This window comes from Etheostoma spectabile, chromosome 17 (assembly GCF_008692095.1).
Source record: "Etheostoma spectabile isolate EspeVRDwgs_2016 chromosome 17, UIUC_Espe_1.0, whole genome shotgun sequence".
Taxonomy (NCBI): Eukaryota; Metazoa; Chordata; class Actinopteri; order Perciformes; family Percidae; genus Etheostoma; species Etheostoma spectabile.
In genome coordinates, this window is record NC_045749.1 from 19,503,184 (window position 1) to 19,526,076 (window position 22,893).

Consider the following 22,893-nt stretch of genomic DNA (forward strand, 5'->3'; position numbering starts at 1 on the left):
ACATATAAAAGAAAGACACTAAGGAAATTGGATTCTAAAATCTAGAAACTATAAAGATAATTAAATGATAAATATAATGCACACTTTAAACATGAATGTAACAGAGTGACATTCATATTTAGTTATTTCCCCCCTGCAAAATATAAGGTCAAAAACCATTAAGGTGTCCTGTCCCTGTTATATGAATGTACAGTAGTCTACACTATAAAATTATTGGTTCAGTGAACTAAGACCATAAATGAGGAGGATTGTACAATTAGGAAAAGTTTTTATAATTGTGCAATCTTCCCAAATTACAGCCCCACAAATTGCATGTTATGAATGCCAATTTGTTGAATCCTTTGCTGTTAAAGAATACAAAAAAATATGAATCAACCAAAGTAATTTTAGGTGCATTGGTGCACTATAGAAACACACATGTACAGCACTTTATACATTAACTGACTTCATTTAAAGACACATTTGGCAACTTTATCAGCCTTTTCTAATTATCTCCCTGTCATGAGTGTCATATTATGTTCACCACACTTCTAACAACAATATGAACATCAGTCTTCATACAGCAAAATGACACACCCAGTACAATGACTGTCACAATAACAATGATTAAAAAATAATATGCCCAACTTTAAGTAATAATTGTACTCGCACAGCAATGCACATGTTGGATTTCAATGCAGGCCAATAATTGGGTAAAACCACTACTGAGTGAACAGAAAAGGCTCCAGGATTCAGGCTGATAGCCTGGCCAGGAGCCGGCTACCTGTAAAGAATACATCTCCATGGTAACTCAGGTGCCTCTGCTTTTGTGAAACCGAGTCAAGGTGCCAGGATAACTGGGAAATCCCGGCGTAATCCCTTATCTTCATCATTTGACCCTATCGGTGTGGGTGGGTGCAGCAGCTCGTAGGGGCCAATTTTTTCCGAGCAATAAACCAGCTCGATGGGGGATCGAGGCGTTCCAGGCCAGGGTTGTGAGATATAATCTTCCCTATCTAGGTCTTCCTGGGGCTCCTCAGCTGAGTGTGAACACTCCCTAGGGAGCGCCAGGAGGCATCCTACCATTGCCGAACCACTCAACTGCTCACTATCTGGTGTGTGAATAGCTCGATTAAGGCATTTGATTAGTCTAGATAAAACAAATGTGATCAGGTTTATTGAACTTCTACAAAACCTGAAGAGAATTAGAATTGAAGTAGAATGCAGGGGTGCAATGAATGGTGTCATGATTATTAACACAAAAGTTCCAAACAAGGAGGAATAGATGAGTTTTGAAATATAAATAGCTCTTTATAAGACATTTCAATCAAGGAGGCCAACTTATTAAAATAATTAAGATCCGTGGATATGATGGAATAGTGGCATTAAAATAATATACCAGTAAAAGATTTGGGCTTTTATGGCCACAAAAATTCTGCCCCTTGAACCCCCTAATCCCCCCCCCCCCCGCCTCCAGATGTGATTTCACTTCAAACATTTGATAAAAGTTGAGAACTGAGCTAGCGGTCTGGATTTACCCTGCAGAGATCTAAGGAGCAGGTAACCACAGTCCTCAGAAATCCACCAGAGGTAAGAATTCCAATGCAAAGAAATGAAATGTACGGAATGTACTGCAGGACTGGATCAATCCCAGAAGTGGAACATCGTGGATATGGACTAAGTTCATTGTAGCGGGTATACTACAATAGTCGTTGCTGCATTTTCTGCAGTGTTTGTTCAGTTTACGGCCACTTTAGTCGACCCGCGTTAACGAAAAAAAATTCTGATGGAAACACTTTAGTTTTGCCCCCTTTTTTCATAAACTGAACTCAACGATCTAAGACTTTTTCAATAACTTAATTCATACTCTTTATTACAACTAACACTCCATTGTTTTTACATAGCCTGAAATACACACACATGCTCAGGTCCCATACATTCACCTATGGAGAGATGTCAAAGTGAGGGGGCTTCCAGTGCAGCAGAAGGGGTTCAGTGCCTTGCTCAAGAGCACCTTGTCACCAAGAGGTGGACAGGCATCTCTCCAGCTACAGTCCACATATGTACGTTGTTACAAACAGGGACTTGAACCAGACCTCCGGTCTCAATCCAACTCCCTACAGACTGAGCTAACTGCCACACCCTAAGTACACAAAAGACTTATTCCTCTCAAATACTGTTCACAAATCTGTCTAACTCTGTGTTAGTGAGTCTCCTTTGACGAGATAATCCATCCAGCTTACAGGTGCGGCATCAAGATGCTGATTAGAAAGCATGATTATTGCACAGGTGTGCCTCAGGCTGGCCACAATAAAGGCCACTCTAAAAGGTGCAGATACTGACTGGTTATCAGACTCCCTAAAGAGTTGCGTTTATAATTTTTTAGTATCATTCCACACTTTTAAGTGGGTATATGGAAATTCTGGAGCTTTCTTAATGGGTATATACGTCGTATACATGCATATAACGTAGACTATACCATTGGTCTTTACCAACTTTTGAGGGAAATAACTGGCTCTTTAGCCTCTTAATGCTCCAGTGTGTTCACTAGCTTGTCACTTACTTTATCTGTTTGACATTTGGTGCTGAAAAAGTAGCAAACAATGGGTGTTTTTTTTCTGCCTGCTGCGCTTGCCTGGAAACAAGGATGATGAGAACGGTAAGACTGAACCAAAACAACTGGAAACAATTAGCTAAAAGATGATAAATCTCTGTAAAGAGCTGAGGGGAACTCCAGAGTTGAGTGATAAATCTCAGGGTTTGTCACTCTGAGCAACCCCTTACACATGGTCACACAAACCATTGTTCATATCAATATATTCATTAGTGCCCATATTATGAAAAAAAAAAAATCACTTTCTTTTTCACAACAAACCATCCATGCTTTTTTGAGTGAGATCCGGTTTCTGAATGTCCTCTGTCTTCAGTCTCCGGGTGAGCTGTTCAACATCTGCACGGCTTTCTTCGTCACTAGCTGAGACGAGGTGGCTAACCGTAGCATGCTAACTCGTTCTCAATGGCAAAACACTGCTACAACACACACTAGTTCACATTAATCTCCAAAAGTACTACTTCCTGTCCCTGTTCAGCGGAGAAAGAGTTATCTAGCTGATGGGATCTTACCTCGCTACTGAGCATGTGCGACTCCCAACTAAGATAGTATTGAAGTGAGATGCCTCACTCTGTAGCTAAAACAGAGACCTAAACACACGGGGTGAAAAAGGGATCTCCAGCAATGTGCAGTACAACAAAAATATGGTGTTTTTTGAAAATGAAACCATGTAAACCTATTCAACCTCAAAATACAATTATGAACCTGAATATGAGCATATTATGGGCACTTTAAGAAGACTAGAGGTGTTAGTCTAGGTGTGTGTTATGGTTAATCTTGAAGATTGGAAAAGTACAAACAGTGTATTGCGTCTGTCAGATTGTTTAATCATTTACTTACAGTACACATACAGTATGTTTCTGTATGTGGCTCCACATTAATAACATAAGCACCTTTTATAGGGGTTGCACAGGGCTTTTACTACGGATTTCTGAAGTTCTCAGGATTTATACTGACTTTCATTTTTAAGCAGAGAGTGTATATCAGTAGGTTCAATATAAATATCAGTATACATGAAAGAAAAATAATCACCTAAGCAAAACACAACAAAATAACAAAAAGGGGTTATGCTTCTTAATTAAAAATCAAGTCAAAAGCAAAAAGGCTAGAGAAAATAAAGTCCAAATTTAGTAGCAGCATACACAGGGACATTTATCAAAACCGCAATTTCCTAGATACAGTATATCTTGCAACTTAACAACACTTTACTTTTTCCAGAAAGGAAAAATCCAATTTAGAATTTCATAAACCAAACAAAGGAAGGCTTAGAATGTCTCCACTTACTACAATGGTTATATTTACCAATGGGAAGAATCATGTTAACCAAGTCAGATGTAGATGATTTGTAGCACACCGTGCACACTTGCAGAACACAAGCGTGCCCCATCATGCCCTATCCAATTACAAGCTTGCCTCTCGTATTTGTGTCATGGTGGGAAGAGAGCCCAGCTATGTGTGCGTGTGTTTTGTGTGTGTGTGTGCTTTGTACTCATTCCCATTGCATGTGCTGTAGGTAACGGGTCAGTGCGTCTCCTGGGTGAGCTGGACTAACGTCTGCTGCTCACTGACCTGAGGCCGCATGTCTGCACAGGACTGCGGGTGGTGAAGTGACCTCAGATCGCGGCTTGGTTAGGGGAGGGGAAAAACAAAGGCATGAATATGTCCAAGTTTGCCCTAAGATCTGGTCACTTCAGGCTGTATAAAGTCCAAGTCCTGGATTTAGAATTCCTCAACTTTACTCCCTGTGGAGGGTTTACATATTCATCCCATAGGCACTTCTCCAAGTGTCCTTTTCTTAAACATAACTGGTGCATGCATTCATGAAGGGCAGAGTAGCAGCGTGGTAGAGTTAGCATAACATGAGATGCAGACCCAAATGTCATGAGTGATTACCAACTTATTTTTTTCACAGGTTTCCTGTGTTCTTAAAGCTTCACAAAGCAATATTTGTTCAATCAAATGAATCCTTGTAATATAAAAAGGGTCGCTTGTAGTGTCGATCCCAATGAGAATCAAACATTGTCTACTCTTGGTCGCATAGCGACAACCGGACATTAGCAGCACCAGCAGTCCCCCATTGGTGGTTAGAAAGTCCAGACTGCAGGAAAAAAAAAATACAGATTCAGCCTAAAAGATGCGGTGGAAAGTGAAAGCAGCTTTGTATCGGTTAGTATTGATTTCCTAAGATGGATGACAGAAGGGGAAGCACAGGTGTAAAGAAAAGGAAAAAAAGACAAATGGCTTAATTCCACTATGGTGCTTCAGTTTCAGGCAGTGACGGACTGGTAGTCGGGAATTTGGGGAGATGCCAGAGGAGCCGTGGGCCCTCGTCGTCCATTTGGGCCGGCCGGCCGGCCAATCAGAGAGATTGTCACCGCCATGTAGCCCTTAAATTGTAAACCGCAGCCCATATCATTTCTCTCGGCCTCCTTTCAAGCGTCAATAATTATCTTCTTTGGCCCACTAATAGCCAAACTTCTCCAAACCCTTCACACCTATAAGTATAGTAATCTGATCAGTATTTATACCAACATATGAGTCACATGGTTAACCTCTACTGTCTACAGTCGCACACCTTTACATCAGTCTGGAACTCTGCATTGCTTTGTTGCTAAATTACTTATTCAGATCAGATATTCAAAAACGTGCATGGTTAGAAATAAAACAAATCTACCTGCATTTCATTTGTTTGATTTATTTGTTTGCAAAAGTAATTAAATTAAGCATTTGAAGATACTCCAGGAAGTGACATCACAATAAGCAAACATACATATTCATGCACTGGACGCCATTGCAGAATTAAGTTAAATTAATGAATACATTTTTTAGATTACTGACTATTTTACCAACAAAAATGAAAACCATGACTCCCCCCCCCCCCCCCCACCTCCCTCTTCTCCACCCCAAGGGCCCCCTAGTGCAACTGTACTGCCTGCATATTTACGCCCCTGCGTCGGTACACGCCAACATTTGAAGTGTGTGGTGTGTGTGTGTATGGGGGGGTGCTGAAGTCAGTTTGACCTTTTGTGGGAACAGGTGGCTTCTCCGATTCATTTAGAAATGTATATATTGAAACATATTTATACTTTGTGTATGTATATGAATCCTATTTGCACATTATTCCAGTCATTGTTTGTCATTCTTGTTACATAGATACGGCTTCAACAGACACAATATTACACATTGCTACACATCATTTATATCATAAATGAATGAAGAAGGCAAGATGGCAGTTTTTTCTTTGAAGCTACGACTTGTGGGTTACAAAATAACTTTTGTAGGAGGCGCTCAGTGTGAAAACACACCAAATTAGTAAGTATTAGTGAGATAACACACCATTTGAAAACAAAAACGCAAATAAAGAATGTAATTATCACATTTGCCTCACTCAAAGAAACACATAACTCAAAATGCTCAGGGGCTTTGCGAAGAAGCGTACCCTGAGAATTCGCACGCAGCCACACATTAGCATTTCCTGTGATGTGAAATGTGATAATTGTATCAAGTCACTTTTGCATGAAAGTTGAGATGTGCCACATAAATCAAGTGTGCAAGTGTTTTTCTGATTGTTTTTAAGCTGGTAGCTGAGTTGGAAGAAGTATTATACTTAGCACTTCATTTCAGAGAATTGCACCCGTCTTGCTTCAATAAAATCCAGCTCCATTTCTCAGGAAAGTGCCTATTATAAAAAATAATGCAAGTTTCCAAATGATTACAGGCACAAAGCCCACCTGCAGCTCTTTATTCCTGACTGCGCCAGAGCCATTCAGACAGCGGTCTCATTTGAAATGGCTTGTCATGGCTTTCATAAAAACATCACCTGTTTAGCTAATGAATGGCTCCACTGATGATCCAGCTCCTATCTGGTGACATGTTTCTCTCCACTTGGTTCCACAACAGCGGCTCGTCACTTTAGCTGCAGCGCAAATGTTCAGCCGCATGTCATCAATATCACGAAGTGGGATGGGGAAGTGTTTTCTTCTCACTTGCAGTGAAGTGCAATAACTGACCAGGGCTTGGGGAGGACAGAGACACTGTTTTCCCTGGACAATTTGGTCCAACAAATATTATTTTGAATTGGTTGTAAAACATTTTTAGCATGGCTGTCACTCAGTTACAGTTCTTTAATCGGGATAAATCACATGAGTGTCCTTTAATAGATAATCACACATTTTTTGTATCTGTTTTAAATGTACTTTAACTTTCATGTTGTCCTCGGGTCAAATTGACCCGTTTTCCTATATCAATGTTCTTTTTTTATTACCCCAAATAACATGATTGATTCCACACAACGCTCTGTAGCAAGTGCAAATCTCTACTTTCATTAATTTTGGGGCGTCTTATTCAATTTTAGAGCATTTGAAAAACAAATTGAATTAGTTTTGAAATAGTATTAAGTAAAAGTTGACATATTCCACTCTGTGATTATCCATCAACATAAATTCCTTTCATTTTAGTCTGAATAATTCCTGATTTCTGCTTTTCTAACCCAACCATTAGGTATAATTTCCTGTAAATTAGGTTTATTGACCATAAATTCCCAAAATAACTGTAAACTAAAGTGAATAAGTTAGTGGTACATAGTTTAACAAGGGTTAAAAGGGATGTTTTGAATGCTCAAGTGGTATTTAGGAGTCCACGTACTCCAGTTCACATCAACAGTAGCAATGCATGCAGATTACTTAAATCTTGTGGAGACAACCATCTGGTAGGTCCTTGAAATTCAACTTGCCATACAAAAGACACACTTCTTATCCATTTCTGCTAAAAGGAGCTTTGTGTCTGCCATCCAGTCCCGTTCTGCCGTCTCATCTTCGCAGAAGGCAGAGTTTGATTTCTCCTATACCAGAAGGTATCTGTGTGTGGCCATTTGTCCTTACCCTTGGTTATTTTTATTGTACATGCCTACTCCCTTCAGTTCATACCTACTCTCTCTCTTGTTCCAAGTAACCTCTGACTACTCTGTTAAGGCAAAAAAGGCACTTTGTTTTTGGTTAAAAAAATGAGTTCATGATATTTTTGGGACATTCAAGACATCCATTATCCAGTGGAAAGGTATCTTGGGTCAATTTTGCTGTTTTTATGAGGAAATAATGGGTTGTCTTAACAATATATCTGCTCTGGAGCTCTCTTCTTCTCAACATTAGAGCAGCTACCTCTTTTTAAAGTTTTAAATCACTTTTCACTCATCTTTTTGCACTGGCTTTAACATAAACTGAGCTGTGACATTTTGTTGTTGTTATTGTTTTGGGTAAAGTTTTGATCTGTCGTCTGTTTTTATTGTTTTTGGCATATTCTGTTTTAGAAGGTTTTTTTTTTCCAGTTATTTATTAAGCTTTTAACTTATGTTATCTATATTTGTACAGCACTGTGGGGCAGAAATAAACTTTGACCTTGACCTTGACTTTGTATATCAGAATCAGCTTTATTTGGCAGGTATGAGGACACATATGAGGACTTTTACTTTGGATCAACAGAAACAATAGAGTGCAATGAAGAGTGCAAAGTATTCAGGAGTAAATTGTGATAGTGAATAGTGATACAACAGCAGCTATTGTAAAACATCAAAAAAATATGCCGTAAACAGTAGATTGTATAGAGTTAGTTATTATAATGATTTTGTAAATGCTGATCAGTAACCAAATATTGATAATGGAAGTTAATGTCTGTTGAATTGGCGTGACATCTCACTTTTTACAGATAATACAAAGAGTACAGTAACTTCAGAATAGAGGACAACAGTCAAAAAGTCAAGTTTGAGATCAAGATTTTTTTTAATGTAGATACATTTCATTACTAAAACATCTAATTGCCAGATTTTCAGTGTCCTACGTATAATTCGTTTGGCTGGACAACTAAAAAAACCTTTTCTCAGTCTTTTGTCTTTGTAGGGCACTACTGTTAGGGAGCAAATTTGTGCTTTGTACATTATTTGTGCAGTTTTAAGATCAACTAGATCACTGAATTTTAAAGCGTGTGTGGGTTAATAAATAGTGCGTTGGTGGTTGACTTTGTCTGTGTGTGTATCATTTGGTGCTGGCTGCGACCCTTAATGTGCGGGACGGTAGGGTCCTCTGTTGGTATGTCATACAATCAATCAGTGATTTGATCCAGCATTCATAAAAAAATATTGATTGTAGCAGCTTTAAACGAACAACTTCAGAATGAAAAGAAAAAAAAAAGAGGATTGTTGGCAGAGTTGTGTGCTCCATCTTAGATTTATCCATTTGTTCCTTGAGCCGGACTGCAGCCCATTTGAGCTCTCAACATGTCCTTTGTAAAGGGGGAGTCCGTGGCTCCTCCCCTGGGGGAGACTGGTGTGAGCAAGTGGAAAATGACAGGTTCCTGTCTGGTGTTTCTCTAACGGCTCTGTCCGGTCACCCAGAAGAAAAACCGACATGCAGCACGTCCCACTTTAAAGTGACGGTGACAGGGACAGAGAAAGGCGTGATAAAGGATGAAGGGGGGTACGAAAGGACCGGAGGGAGTTCCGTTCCCTGCCTGGTTTCCCGTACGGGTCAGCGCATCCACATGTGAATGCACACCTGACAACATTTTTGCTTTGTCTTACTTTCTTTCGTGGGTTTTTTCCCTGTCTTACCTTTGTTTAATACTTCAAAGAATTGGCCAATCATGCGTAAGTCTGCTTTATAAAGTCCTTTACACAATGTCTTGGACATTTGTATTCTTTTCTAATCATATTGTCTCTTCAAATCTTGCCAGCAGTATTAATAATCTTACTTTACTCTCTTGAGCTATGTACTATTTGTGTTCCATTTATTTATTTGTGACATCTATCTATAAGTGTTCTTAACTTGAATTGTGCTGTGCATACTCATTGCCCGGTCCTCATGTGCTATCTTTGACATTTGACAACGTTTTTGGTCTGTAGACTGTTAAAACCAAATTGCCCTTTGGGATAAATACATTGGTTTGAACTGAACTGAATCTTCCATATTATTCCTCTTTCTCCCCCTCACCTGGCCTTGCCTTCCTCTCCTTGGAGGATGCTTTTGAAGTGCTGGCCGAGAGCTCGGAATTCAGAGAGATGGAGGGTCCATGCCTGGCATTCAGGAGAGCGGCGTCTGTCCTGAAGAGTCTGCCCTGGGCGGTGCAGAGCCTCGGGGCCACTCGGGACCTGCCCTGCCTGGGGGAACACACCAAAGCAGTCATGGAGGTAAAGTAAAGCCTAGAGCCTGCATGCCGACAGCCAATCCATCTGTGTAATGTTTAGAATTAAACAACAGTGTTTAATTGGGCTGCCATACAAGCTTGATTTTCTGAAACCATACCCTGTGAATGCAAAGTTTTCAGAAGCAGACTCTCAATTTTCCCGACAAGGAGAGTTTTCAAATCCATCTGTGTGTGCACACAGTAAATAATGCGAAGCTTGCTGTGATGGATTACCTGTCTCACCTCATGACTTTCAGGTCTCTTGAACTTTTTTTCGTACTTTTGTGAAATGATCTGTGGCTGCCTTGAAGGGAGAAAGTCAATCTAGAGACTTTGGCAAATGCATTTGGAAATGGTAGCAGTAACGCTAAGTATATGTGATGTGATTAATGAGCTACAACACCCAAAACCCAACGCTCAGCATCTCCGGAAAAGAGCTTCTAATGGACTTTAATGGTCTCCGTCCAGAGCAACGGGTTCTGTTGGTCCATTTCTTTAACTGTCTATGGTTATTACGAAGTGTAACAGAGAGAAGTGACTATGATGGTAACATGGTCCACTTTGATAATGAAAGCCGTATATTTTGAAGCAAATTTAGCTGTTGGTGGGTGTCTCAAATTGGTTCATGTCCCCCTCAAATATAGATATTATACACTTGGGTGTTTTCAACTGTTTGCTCCTTCCCAAAGGATGGCAGCAATAGTCAGCTAGGAGTCACAAACAAATAAATAAATATCAGTGGAAACAAGTCATGTGAAACTCACCTCAGAAAATAATGGAGCAACAGCAAATTTATGGGTTTTCTGGTTTCTCATATTTTAAGAGAAGGCAAAGAATGTGAGCAGCTGACAGACAGCGAGGCCTTGATAAGAGGAGAGGGATGACACCTTTATGGATTTGAAAGTTAGCAGCCGTTAAATCATATATGAGTCCACATATTCTGTACAAGGTTGAATAAATTTAAATTGCAGGCTGGTAAAGCAGTGGTTTTTCTTTCACTTCCTGTATTGGGGTCGGATCGCGTTCTCAGTGAACGGAACTGTAGTAAACCGAGACCCCTGTGTCCCAGTGGTGGAATGTAACTAAGTATATTTACTCAAGTACCTTATTTAAGTACACATTTCAGGTACTTGTACTTTACTTGAGTCTTTTCTTTTCTACTTCTACTCTGCTCCATTTCAATGAGAAATTCTACTTTTTACATTACCTTAATTACAGCTGCAGTTCCTAGTTTTGCACACAGTAGCTAGTTATAGTTTATAAAATACCATGTTATAAATTAAACTACCCAAAAATGTATCGGCCTAGTCCAGTTGAAATCATTCGTTGATTAAACACGTACTGTAGTTAATTGACAGAACTGTTTGTATTGTTTCCAGTCTCTATAATGTGAGGAGTTTTCTGCCTTGAGTACTTTTACTTTTAATACTTTAAGTACATTTTTCTGATGATACTTACATACTTTTACTTAACCCTCATGTTGTCCTCGGGTCGTTTTCCTATATCAGTGTTCTTTTTAATTCCCCAAAATAACATGATTGATTCCAAACAACGCTCTTTGGCAAGTACAGATCTCTACTTTCATTAATTTTGGGGTGTCATATATAATTTTATAGCATTTAAAAAAAAATTAAAGTGGTTTTGAAATAGTATTGATTTTAAATTGACATATTCCAGTCTGTGATTATCCATCAACATACATTCCTTTAATTTTAGTCTAAATAATTCCTAATTTCTGCTTTTCTAACTCAAACATTAGGTATAATTTCCTATAAATGAGGTTTATTGACCATACAGTCCAAAATAACTGTAAAACTAAAGTTAATAAGTTAGTGTTATGTAGTTAGTGTTAACAGATCTGAATACTTCTTCCACCACTGCAGTTTTTAAGCAGACCAGAGTCTGTCTGTAGGTCTGTAGCAGGGTTGGGATGATGAACACTCCAGGGTTCGGTTAGAATAGAACCAACGGCACAGGTGTGAAAGCACCCTAAGACAAATCTACAGACTGAGAACACCAGCTTTATCTCGAAATCAGTTACCCCCGATGGAACATCAGAGCTACTGTATGAGGGGGAAAAGTAGCATTTTTATTGGGGGTAAAACATGCCTTTGGAACAGACTGACAATATGCTTAAGTTTGATTGATTCATTTATTTTGACGTTTTTATGTTGGGCCCCCGGGTAGCCGTTAGACAGAGCCGTTTCTTTGGCAACATAGGCGGATACTGTGCGGATGCACAGGGCCCCCGTGTCCACTTGGCGGCCCCCAAGCTGCAAGTTCAGCCCGTCCAGCCTCAATACATTTAGGAAGAAATAAAAATGACCTGTCTTTATTTATTTGCAACTAGCAAGTAGCCTTCTTTGTTATAAAAGATAAACGAAAATTAACACTTTTGAGGAAAATCCTGCATCTGTTGTATTTATTGACCTAGATGAGCTTTGTTCTTAACTTTTTTTACTATCATTTTCTGTAGGTTTAAATTGCTCGGGTCAACTTGAGATGTCTAATTTGAATTGGAGAAAGTTTACTGATTGACGCATCTCCACGGATCATCATAAAGGTTTAAATCCCCCCCCCCCACCGTAGTCGGACCAAATAAGGGACCCCAAACAGCATCTTGCATAGGGTCCGCCAAAAGCTAAATGGCCCTGCTGTTAGAATACTATCCTTAGGAGAAGATTTAGAGCTGGCTGAAGTACAGAATTTACACCAGTAGCAAAATGCATAAAACAGATATAATGTAAATACAGTATGTAAAAGAAATGATAAAATCCACCATGCATGCTCACATAGAACAATGAAGGGACTTAGCATAAATTCATAGAGCCATCATCATTCAAAAAAGCTGCTGTGCTTTGTGAAGGGGAGAAATTTCAAACTTTTCCTCATTTGATGAGTATTTCATACTTTTTTTGGAGTATTCCTTCAAACTTTGTGCCGTTTTGGAGCTCTGTCTAGAAGAATGTAGCTGACTCTTTCTTCTAAAATGATTCTTCACATATATGCTTTCAGCAGAAACCAAAAATGGTGTTTCATCATGCAGAACACATTTTGCTTTGAGTTGCTGAGCAAATAAAAATCAAAAAAATCCAATCATTTAAAAAGATATCACATTTGTTTTTGGTGACATTTTAAGTTCTAGACAGCTAACACAACTTGCCACACACCTGAGCAAACACACTGACAGCCATCACGCCGGTTTATCTCGACTTTAGGGATGGGGGGGAATGTTATCGGGTCACTTAGCAATCATCCCCTCACCTAGAGTCACGCTCGGGGCAGAAATCATAGCAAGTTGTCAGCGGAAGTGGTGAGGAATGTTTGCTCGGAGAGAACACAGAGTCCCAGTCGGAGGACAAGGTGATCACTGCAGTCCAACTCTCCGACACATTAAACCTAACAGACACACGGCGGGTCTCAGAGCAAGTTTCAAAATCTGTCAAATCTGTCAGCGCCGAGGCAGATTCATTAAACAAAGTAACAGAAACGTCCCCGGAGACTGAATTAGACTGCGTGTGAATGACCTCTCCCTGTTGTTGTTCTTCTGATTCAGACGCACACCCAGCGGTGAGAGGTTTTTAGTTTTATTTTCTCCCCGCGAGGTTGTCTCTTTGAACGGATCGTGGCTCAAAACTGAAGGAAAAAAAAAAAAAAATGACATGACACGAAAAACAAAGTGAAACCAAACAGAGTAAAAACAAAACGCTTGATGTGCCTGTGAACATCGGAGTGACACTCTGTCAGCAGCGACTGAACCGCTCGCTGCTGACTGAACATCCACAGTGGGGGGAAAAGATATAAAAACCTACTGACATGAAAGTCTGGGAGCACTGAGGCACAAGTCAAGGATGAATAGTCAGTATGTGTTTTTCAGTGTGCATGCAAAGAAGTGTGTCCTCCCCGCAGCAGCGAGTGTGTTAAAGCATTATCCTTGCGTTTGAGGTTGGCCCTAGCTGGAGGGTTGAAAAGCAGAGGTGGACGGGTGGATGCATCATTGAGCAGTGAGGGCTGCTTTAAACTGCACCGTACTCACTGTGTGGAGATCGGGTCCACTGGTTCATTGATACTACGTGTCATCCCTTCACACACAGGCTTTAAAACCAGGGCTGCACGATATGAGGAAAACATCTGATTGCGATTCATTTTGACTGACGTTGGGATGTGATTCACGATATTGGAGGGAATGATCCCTTTTGGTACCATTAATCTCAATTATTTTTGAAACATATAAATATTAAAATGATTCGATGCACTTAAGTACAAATATGGGGTACTTGTACTTTACTCGAGTCATGATACTTTCTACTTTTGTTCCACAACATTTCAGAGAGAAATATTGTACTTTTTACTCCACTACATTCCTCTGACAGCTTTAGTTCCTTGTAGTTTATAAAATATGATGTTTTGTTGTGAATTAAACTTCCCAATATACAGGCCTACTAATGATTAGTTGATTAAAGTTGATTGACAGAACAGATTGGACCGTTTCCAGTTTCTAAAATGTGACGATTTATCTGCATCTGTACTTTTACTTCATTTTCTGGATGATACTCGCATACTTTCGCTAACATTTGTGATGCAGGACCTTTATTTTTATAAGGTGGCATTCGTACTTTTACTGATGTTAAGGATCTGAATACTTCTTCCAGCTCTGGTGTGATTTTTGCAAGGATCTGTACAAAGATTTTTATTTTATAGGACACAATTTCTATGCTGGGACATCTCTGCAGCACCACAAGTACTTAATTCAGAATGGTTTGACACATATTTTGCCTTTAACAAAACTATGTGCCCACCCCGTCCATATTCCATATTGCGATTGTGTGATGCAATTGCGATTAATTGTGCAGCCCTGCTTAAAGTGCACACAGCTACTTCTTTATATTATATTATTTTATTTATTTAAGTTGAAGTAAAAGAGCTGATACAAGACATAGATCCACTAGTATTACTTTTATTTGCAGACTTTTTAGTTTTGGTATGATTCTCTCTGGAAGTGACATTTCCGGCTTATTCATGTTTTTGTGGGCTGCAGTTTTGTTTTATGTGTTCTTGGACACTTTATGGGTTACACTAATGTGTCATGTCTGCTGTAATATGTTTTCTTTATTGTAGAGTATGTTTTGTGTGGACATGTGTGTGGATGAAACTACTTTGTGTATGTCATATAATTCCTTATTGGCACGACACTGAAATAAAATATCATTCATCCTTGTAAAGCACAAATATACAGACTCCCTTTCAACAACAACAATTTTGACAATAACCCCCCCCCCCCCCGTTGGAAGTTAACTGCTGCCTCATTTTCTACCTGCACATATTGCAGACAGTTCAAATGTGACCAGCAAATTAGCCGTGCTCTGCTGACAGCGGCAGACAATTAAACGCACAACAAAGTTTTTCCGGAGAAAAAAATAGAAGCTGGGGAAAATATTACCTTGGGCGTGTTTTTTTATTACTATGAACACCATAAAACCGGCATTAATCTCTGGTTTCACAACAACAAAGTCATTATTTCTTGAAAAGGAAATGGATATGAGGACACGAGGAGCACCTGATTTGAGTGGAAGCTGTTTTCCAATGAGCAGCAATTTGAGGCCATTTGTTAATTGTTGATGGAACAGAAACCAGTAAAGGGGAAAAAAAAAGAAATGCTGACAAAGTTTTTCCTAATGATATCATCTCCTTTCATATTTTGCAGGAGGTCCTTCAATGTGGCCGCTCGTTTGAAGTCGAGAAAATACTCTCTGATGAAAGGTATCAAACACTTAAGGTCAGTAGACGGAGAAAAAAAAAACTCCAACATTTGGTTGCTTTCTCCTGTTTTTGGTGCTTTGAAAGTGCCGTGAAAAGGATTTGCATTTCTCTGGAGGACGTAGGGCTCTTGAACACTTTGAATGCTAACCCTCCCCCGAGAAGAGCCTGTCATTTCAGAGCATGTCTTCTTGATTACGTCCTTGCCTCGTTTCCTGCCAGCTGTTCACGAGTGTGTTTGGGGTTGGACCTAAGACGGCTGAGAAGTGGTATCGCAGAGGGCTGCGCTCATTCACTGACGTTCTGGCAGACCGCGGCATTCATCTAAACCGGATGCAACAAAGTGGTACATCTAAAGCTCAGCATTTTCTTCACTCTGCCACTTCACACTTCACAAATTATAGACTGAAAATTACAACTCGAGTTTGCTTCCAACAGACTCAAAGAACCAAATCATCAAATATCTTCTAGAAAGAGTGGGGGGCTGCATATCATTTGGACTTTTTTGACCTTTTTTTTTTAGGTCCCATAGGAGGCTCCTGATGTGAGTTGCTAGCTGTAATGTGTTTTCTCTACAGTGAGATGAGATGTGACCAATAGGGAGTTTATGGTGACAACACAATGGAAAAGGCAGCAGGGGTGTTTTTAATAAAAATCAATGAACAGTGACTGTGAAGTGGAACGCTCGCTGTGGAATTCCCATGAGCTCTCATCAATCAGCTGGGCAGTTGGGGCCATCTAAGCAAAGTCCATGAGATGTCGCTGACTTACAGTTAGGAGAGTTAGGATTTGTTTCTAACGTTAGAGGTATTTGTGAAGCAAGATGTTGGTTCCTAGTTCTGTGGGGAATCATCAGTTATTGCTTTTGTGATATTGTTTTTCAGTTTATCCACAGGGGACATAGGTGTTTGGACGGTTTCCACAAATGGGGTTGAGGAAAGTTGAGTTTCAACATTTGCTTAAAATCTTTTGCAGTTTGTGGTCTTTTGCAGTTTTGGTAAAGTAAAATTGCCAAAAGGAAGGCTTTTGCATATCAGAAGAATTAAGAGATATAAAATAAAGGTCCTCATGTGGAGTCACCTGTGAGATTTATTGATCTAATTTCTAGAGTTGGAAGATGTTAAAAAAACAGCTATAGGGATATAAGAAATACATTTTTAGCCACGCTAGTGGCATGGCTCTGTGGATGGCTTCGTCAGTCTCTCTCTTTCTTTCCAACATTTTGGTCCAGACTGAAATATCTCAACACCTATTGAATGGTTTACCATTTCATTTGTAGAGACATTCATGGTCCCCAGAGGATGAAACCTACTAACTGTGATGATCCACTGGCCTCACCTATCATGCTCATTGCCAACATACTAATGCTTGGTCAGTGGCTCTCAGCGCCAGATACCAATGTACAAGTCACCCTTTGGTGTCTGAATGGGACGAACCGGACATGGCAGCCCTTTGACCCCAGCGCTGTAAGATAATTAAGTAAGAAGAGCGACAATGGTTGCTAGTAGGGGAGGGCCTGGACAATTGAAACGCGGGAAGCATGAAACATTCCAGTTTTCTCCGAGTGTGATGATGATAGACAGACTTCCTTTGGTCAACACATAGAGCATGTTAACCTCCTCCTATCAGCCAAATATGTTTCTGTTATTTCCTTTTATCGCGGAGTTACAGCCGATAAATGAGTTTTGGTGATCAAAAGTATACTTCATAAGCGGTTAAATTTTTTTGATTATTAATGAGTGATTTTAATTTAAATGTTTGATTGCATGCTTATTCAGTAGGCCATTTAGTGTTCTCCACAATCCCAGACTTTCATACAGCATGCTTGTTTACATGAGAAGCAAAGCCGGCTGTAATGGCATATGTCTATGTCGGGACGGTTGAAACAGCTGTTTCAACTGTCCCCGACCTGGCTTTAACTCCGTTGATTTTAAGTAAATGCACAAATATTTGTGTTTATAAAATTATTTATGGAGGCGAGACATGGAAAAGCAGTTTTAGAAATATGAAAATATATTTGGGCCCAACAGGTAGGGGGGGTTGAGTTTTTTCCCATGTTATCCTATGGAGACTGACGGGCTATAGGGGGTTATTTGATGTCCAGTGGTATAACTCAAGTAAAAACCTAGTGAAACGACATTTTCCACAATAGAAACATGATATAAATGGAAAAATCTACTGTTCTAGCTATAAAACTGGCCAAATCCTCCACAGTACATGATATTTCAATAACCTTCATACAAGTTTCAGGTTGACGGCAATGAGTTGTTAACAGACATTTACAAAGACGTATAGCCCTGCAACACTATCTAAAATACACCTCTGGAAGTACCATCCATGATATACAGTAAAATATTAAAGTTGTGGGAAGTTCATATGGCTTAAACTGTATGTTTCATTCGTCCCCGGAATGCTGTTTCATTCGTCCCGTCCAGGAGGGACAGATGAAACATCACCACGTCCCACTGTTTCTGTAATAACTCCTGAACGGTATTGTTCAAAGCTGCAACAGTATTTGACAGATGACAGGTATAGGTTGCTACCGACAAAATATTATCTTTCAGTGCGATACGACCGCTTTGTAAATTACGTTTATTTAAAAAGTGTTTCAACTGTCCCGGCTTTCCCCTAGCATAAAAGACTGAAACACTGCGTAAGGAGGTTGGTTGGGGTGATGGATGGGTCAAACAAGTAAGGACTTTCACCCAGAAAAATGGGGATCGTGGTCCGTGTGTCAATGAATGTACAATACCTGTCAACAGTTTGGGGTCACTTACAAATTTCCATACCCCTCCATTATAGACAGAATACCAGCTGATCTGAGTGGGTGGATGATCTTTAATCATATACATTGTCCATTATCAGCAACCATTCATCCAATGATATATCTATATCTATATCTATATATATATATATATATATATATATATATATAGAATATATATATATATCTATATAGAGAGAGAGATATATATAATAATGATATTTCAACATTGAGACCACAGTTGTAGGACATTAACAACAGTGGTGTTTGGACCAATTAAATGCTTCCTGAACTTTATTAAATCACATTATTTAGTTCTTTTTTTATGTCAAGATGTGCAATAACACTGTTTATATTTATCAAGCTTTGTACATGTATGACGTATTTTAACATAAATCCCAAATTTCACTGCTTGGACTCAAAACTAATCATACGCAGTTTAAGAAGATGATTTTAATGATGATGATTTAATTTGTAATCTGTGTTGAATGCAGTGGTAATATAGTTGTAAAGCAAAGTGTTAGACTACTTTTGGATTTTGACTGGATGACGGTACCAGTTCAGCTCAGTTCCTGTTTTAATGAATGGGAGGGGGGGGTGCACTCTGTTCTACCATTGCTTTTATGTAAAATCTGATTGGTTGATGGTTCACATGTTTACAAAAGCCGTCTGCACCGAACTGCGTCCATCCAAAAGACATTTCACGTTGAGTCTGAACCACAAATGTCAATCTCGTGGGGGTGCTATAGAAAAAGTCACGGGTCAGTAGGCTTAATTCTCTGGAAACCGTGAATGTTTGTACAAACTCTGGACCAAAGCGGAGGATTGACTATCTGACATTGCTATCCTTTGAGCTATGCAACTAAAAACAAAAAAAATACCGATCGGTTGAAAGAAACTGAATGGTAATGAATTGAAATGCAGTACAAGAAGTTAGATGACAGTGTAGCTGTGGTAATTATTCTCAGAGGTGATGCAGTAAACAGGAATACAAGCAATATAGGAGCAGCCAGACATGTAGATAACATCCGCCTCAATTGTTGCCAGTGATAGAAATCCCACAGAGCATTTAATGTTCGTGGTTAAATGTCTGAAAGGGAAGTAGTGATGTGCAGATTTTCATTTGTCTGCTTCTGCTACTGCTCATGGTGCTGGATGCATATACTGTAGCACTGCACGAAGTCAAAACTTTATATTACACGGCTTGCAGGTTCCCATTCAGTTCGAAACTCCATCCGATGATGTATTATGCTGACAGACATCTTCATCAAACTAGTCATAATCCATCATTCGGAACACTGCAGTCGCCGCTTCGTGCAGAGAAATAATGGCAGTTTTTGACATGGAAAATGTGTTTGAACCCTGATCTCTCCACTGTATTCTGCAAATATTAAAAGAGCAGATGCATGAATTATCCCATTTATTTAATGGCAGTACAGACAGATCCAGTCCTTAAAGATATTGTAAAGAATTGGCGGTGTAGCTCCATCTGTTCTAAGAGATATACATTGTTTTTTATGTTGCAACGGAAAAGAGAAAATACAAAGTGAGATGCATAAAATCAACAAGATACCCATTAATCCACCAATCATACTGTAGTGTAGCTCAGAGCCTACACTGACATAGGGGGGGCTCACATTTATGGCAGCGATGTGCACTATTTTTCAAGCATTTTCATTAAAGAATGCCTAAATATCTACATTATTTGCAAAAACATGATGGTTGCCAAGGAAAAGACTGGAGATCTTTAATCCAATTTTAAAAGTAGTTGTTCTGTCATTCTAAACCCAGAACACAACACATAACGAAAGACATCGTTTTTCCCTTCTGCCACCTATAAACAGGCAAAAACTGTCTTATGTTACGGTTTTTAAATCACATAACATGGATGGATTAGGGTAAGCAGTATTACTAATCCTGAAACCTATTTCAGTTCACCGAATGAGTGGCACTATTTCCTCAGAGACTTAGAAGAAATCACAAAAAGTATTTTAAAAACCTAAAAGATTCAGAGAGCAGAACATATCCCATTTTAACCTTACTTTTAATTCACCCTGACTCCACTTCTCCAGAGCAAATGGCTGTGATTGATGGTTGGCTCCCAGAGTAATAACCACGTGCTCTTTTTCTCCCCAGGTTTTCTGCATTATGGAGACATCACCAGGGCTGTCAGCAAAGCAGAGGCCCGATCCCTGAGGAACGTTATTGACGAAGCCGTCCGTGCGGTCTCACCAGCCGCCACACTGGCACTGACAGGTGGCTTCCGCAGGTACGTGTCACGTCCCTGCCTCTCAATGTCGATGCGCTAGTTAAAATAGAACAGCATTTACGGTTATGCAGAGGGGAAATGCAAATATGTTAGAAACGTCTCGAGAGGACTGCTTGAATCTTTATAGTCTATATCAATGCCGTTCCACTTCTGCCTGATTTCCCACACTTTCCTCTTTCTTTGTGTTGGCATTCTAAACTCTGGTGGATTTATGAGGACTACGGTTAACTACTCCTCAGATCTCTGCGGGGTAAATCCAGACAGGGGCGGCTGTGACTCAGTGGTAGAGCGGTTGCCTGCCAATCAGAAGTTTGGTGGTTCCATCCTTGCAGTCCCATGTCGAATTTGTCCAAAACGAAACAAGTTCCCCCCCGATGCTGCACCATCGGAGTGTAAATGTGTGTATGTTGAGGAGCATTGGCACACAGTGTATGAGTGTGAATGTTAAGTGGTTCCTGTACTATGTAAACCGCTTTGTGTAGTTGTTAAAAAAGAAAAGTGCTCTATAAGAACAACCCATTTACATAAATTTACATTACAGTTAGCTAGACTTTAGAACATACACACATAGGCATACTTTATAGGGGGAATGGGGGGGGGGGGTTACAACCCCAATAATCAAAATTAGCAACTGCAACCAATGCTAAAAAGTGATCTCAACCCCTCCCATGTTGAACCCACACCCTTGCCTACACATGTACTATGTACACTATTGTACATCATCGTCAGTGTGTTTGGGGCTTAGTGTCGCCCAAGACGATTGTTATTAAGTTGCAAATGTGCCAAAAAAAACAAAATTGGAGCACGTTTTACCCCCATCCTGGAATGATGTGTGGACTAGACAGACCCTCCTCCCAAGCACTGTGGATGAAGCTCTTGCAACGCGAGACTATCATCTTAATGAGCCGAAGAGTGTGTGTGGTTCAAAGCATCGGTGCTGCTGGTGCTTGAATGCATCCTCCAGCTGACATGAATTAATAGATCAAATGTGATGCACGTGCTCAACCATCTCTTTATTCTTGAGCATAAAAAACAGAAATGGTGTCACAAGTCATTCCCAACATAGCATTGCATTTGCATTGAGATATTGAAATGCATCACGTTGTCAATCTCCCAGTGCATGGTGAGTGCTCTTGTACAGCCACCAACTGAGTGCAACCATTTGCTCACAGCCGGCGCCTCTCTCCATCTCCACCTTTCTGTGCTGCTCTTTTTTTCTGTGCGGCGCTTTGTGCCTGTGCGAGCGTGCAGCACTCTTCTCTGTGGTGTTGTAAAAAAAAAATCCAGCCATAACCGGTGGCGTGTGCGGTAAATAATTCAAAAGCAGTCTGGCAGTAAGGACAGGCGCTTGCATCTCAACAGGGGTGACAGAGCTGCCGCAGCTTAGCTGACGGTCTGTAATAGTTCCCGGGCTACAAACAAAACATGTTGCCCGAGAGAGTTGTTTTTTTTCCTCTCTGGACAAATCTTATTAAGTTTCTCTTTTCTCTATGTGCTGTATTTTAACATTCCAGTTCGTCAGACTTTGCGGCAAAATATTCATGAAGTGACTTTTAAAGTGAGACAAAGTAACTTCTGTTAAACAACCAACCATGTCTGTATGAAGATATACATTTTGTGCCACCAGACGTCTAACTGCAACTTTATAATGCAACTGATGTTTTATATTCCTTTATATTCCAGACCTATTATACTCATATTTTGTGTTTCTGCTAGAACATGTTTGCATGCATTACTATACTGCACATGGATACTGCACCTGTATTCCCACTCTGCCTGTTGGAGTGTGTGTCTCTGTGTGCCCCCTGTTCCCAAAAAATACACAACTGTGCGTTTTCCAGCTGGAATGAGATCACAGGTTTCCCTGATGTTAGCATGTAAACACTGCAGATTAGAATCAGAATCAGAATTATTTGCCATGTATGAGGACGCATACAAGGAATTTTTCTCCGGAGCATCGTTGCTCACAATGTGCTTACACACAAAACAACCAAAACGACAACATACACACTGTATACACACAATATATAGTATAAATACTCTAAACAGAAACAGTATAGAGGCATGAGTGAACCCTGAAAAGAGTTCAAAAAAAATATTTAAATGTGGAGCATAGTGCAAGGATACTGGGATAAATAGTATTATGTTGTAATATTACAATATGAACAGAATGAACATTATGGACAGTTCTGAAATAGGAAATGAGAATGATGAGATAATAACAAATAATAAGTGAAATGTGAGAATGGGGATGATGAGTAAATAGTAAATAATAAATAATAAGTGAGATATGAGAATGAGAATGATGAGTAAATAGTAAATAATAAATAATAAGTGAGA

At 39.7% G+C, this 22,893-nt stretch overlaps 1 protein-coding gene and 1 long non-coding RNA gene across 2 annotated transcripts in view; one reads left to right on the forward strand and one right to left on the reverse strand.

Annotated features, from left to right (window-relative positions):
* dntt (deoxynucleotidyltransferase, terminal) overlaps positions 1-22,893 on the forward strand; it is a 106,196-nt gene that overhangs the window by 18,436 nt on the left and 64,867 nt on the right. The window contains 4 exon segments of the mRNA XM_032541046.1: positions 9,597-9,767; positions 15,468-15,539; positions 15,743-15,866; positions 20,421-20,553. Of these exon segments, the coding sequence (XP_032396937.1) occupies positions 9,597-9,767; positions 15,468-15,539; positions 15,743-15,866; positions 20,421-20,553 (500 nt within the window).
* Positions 929-21,440, reverse strand: LOC116705153 (uncharacterized). The gene is made up of 3 exons (XR_004335863.1): positions 21,360-21,440; positions 12,378-12,382; positions 929-939 (listed from the first exon to the last, which is right to left on the reverse strand). It is a non-coding gene; the product is annotated as an uncharacterized LOC116705153 (long non-coding RNA).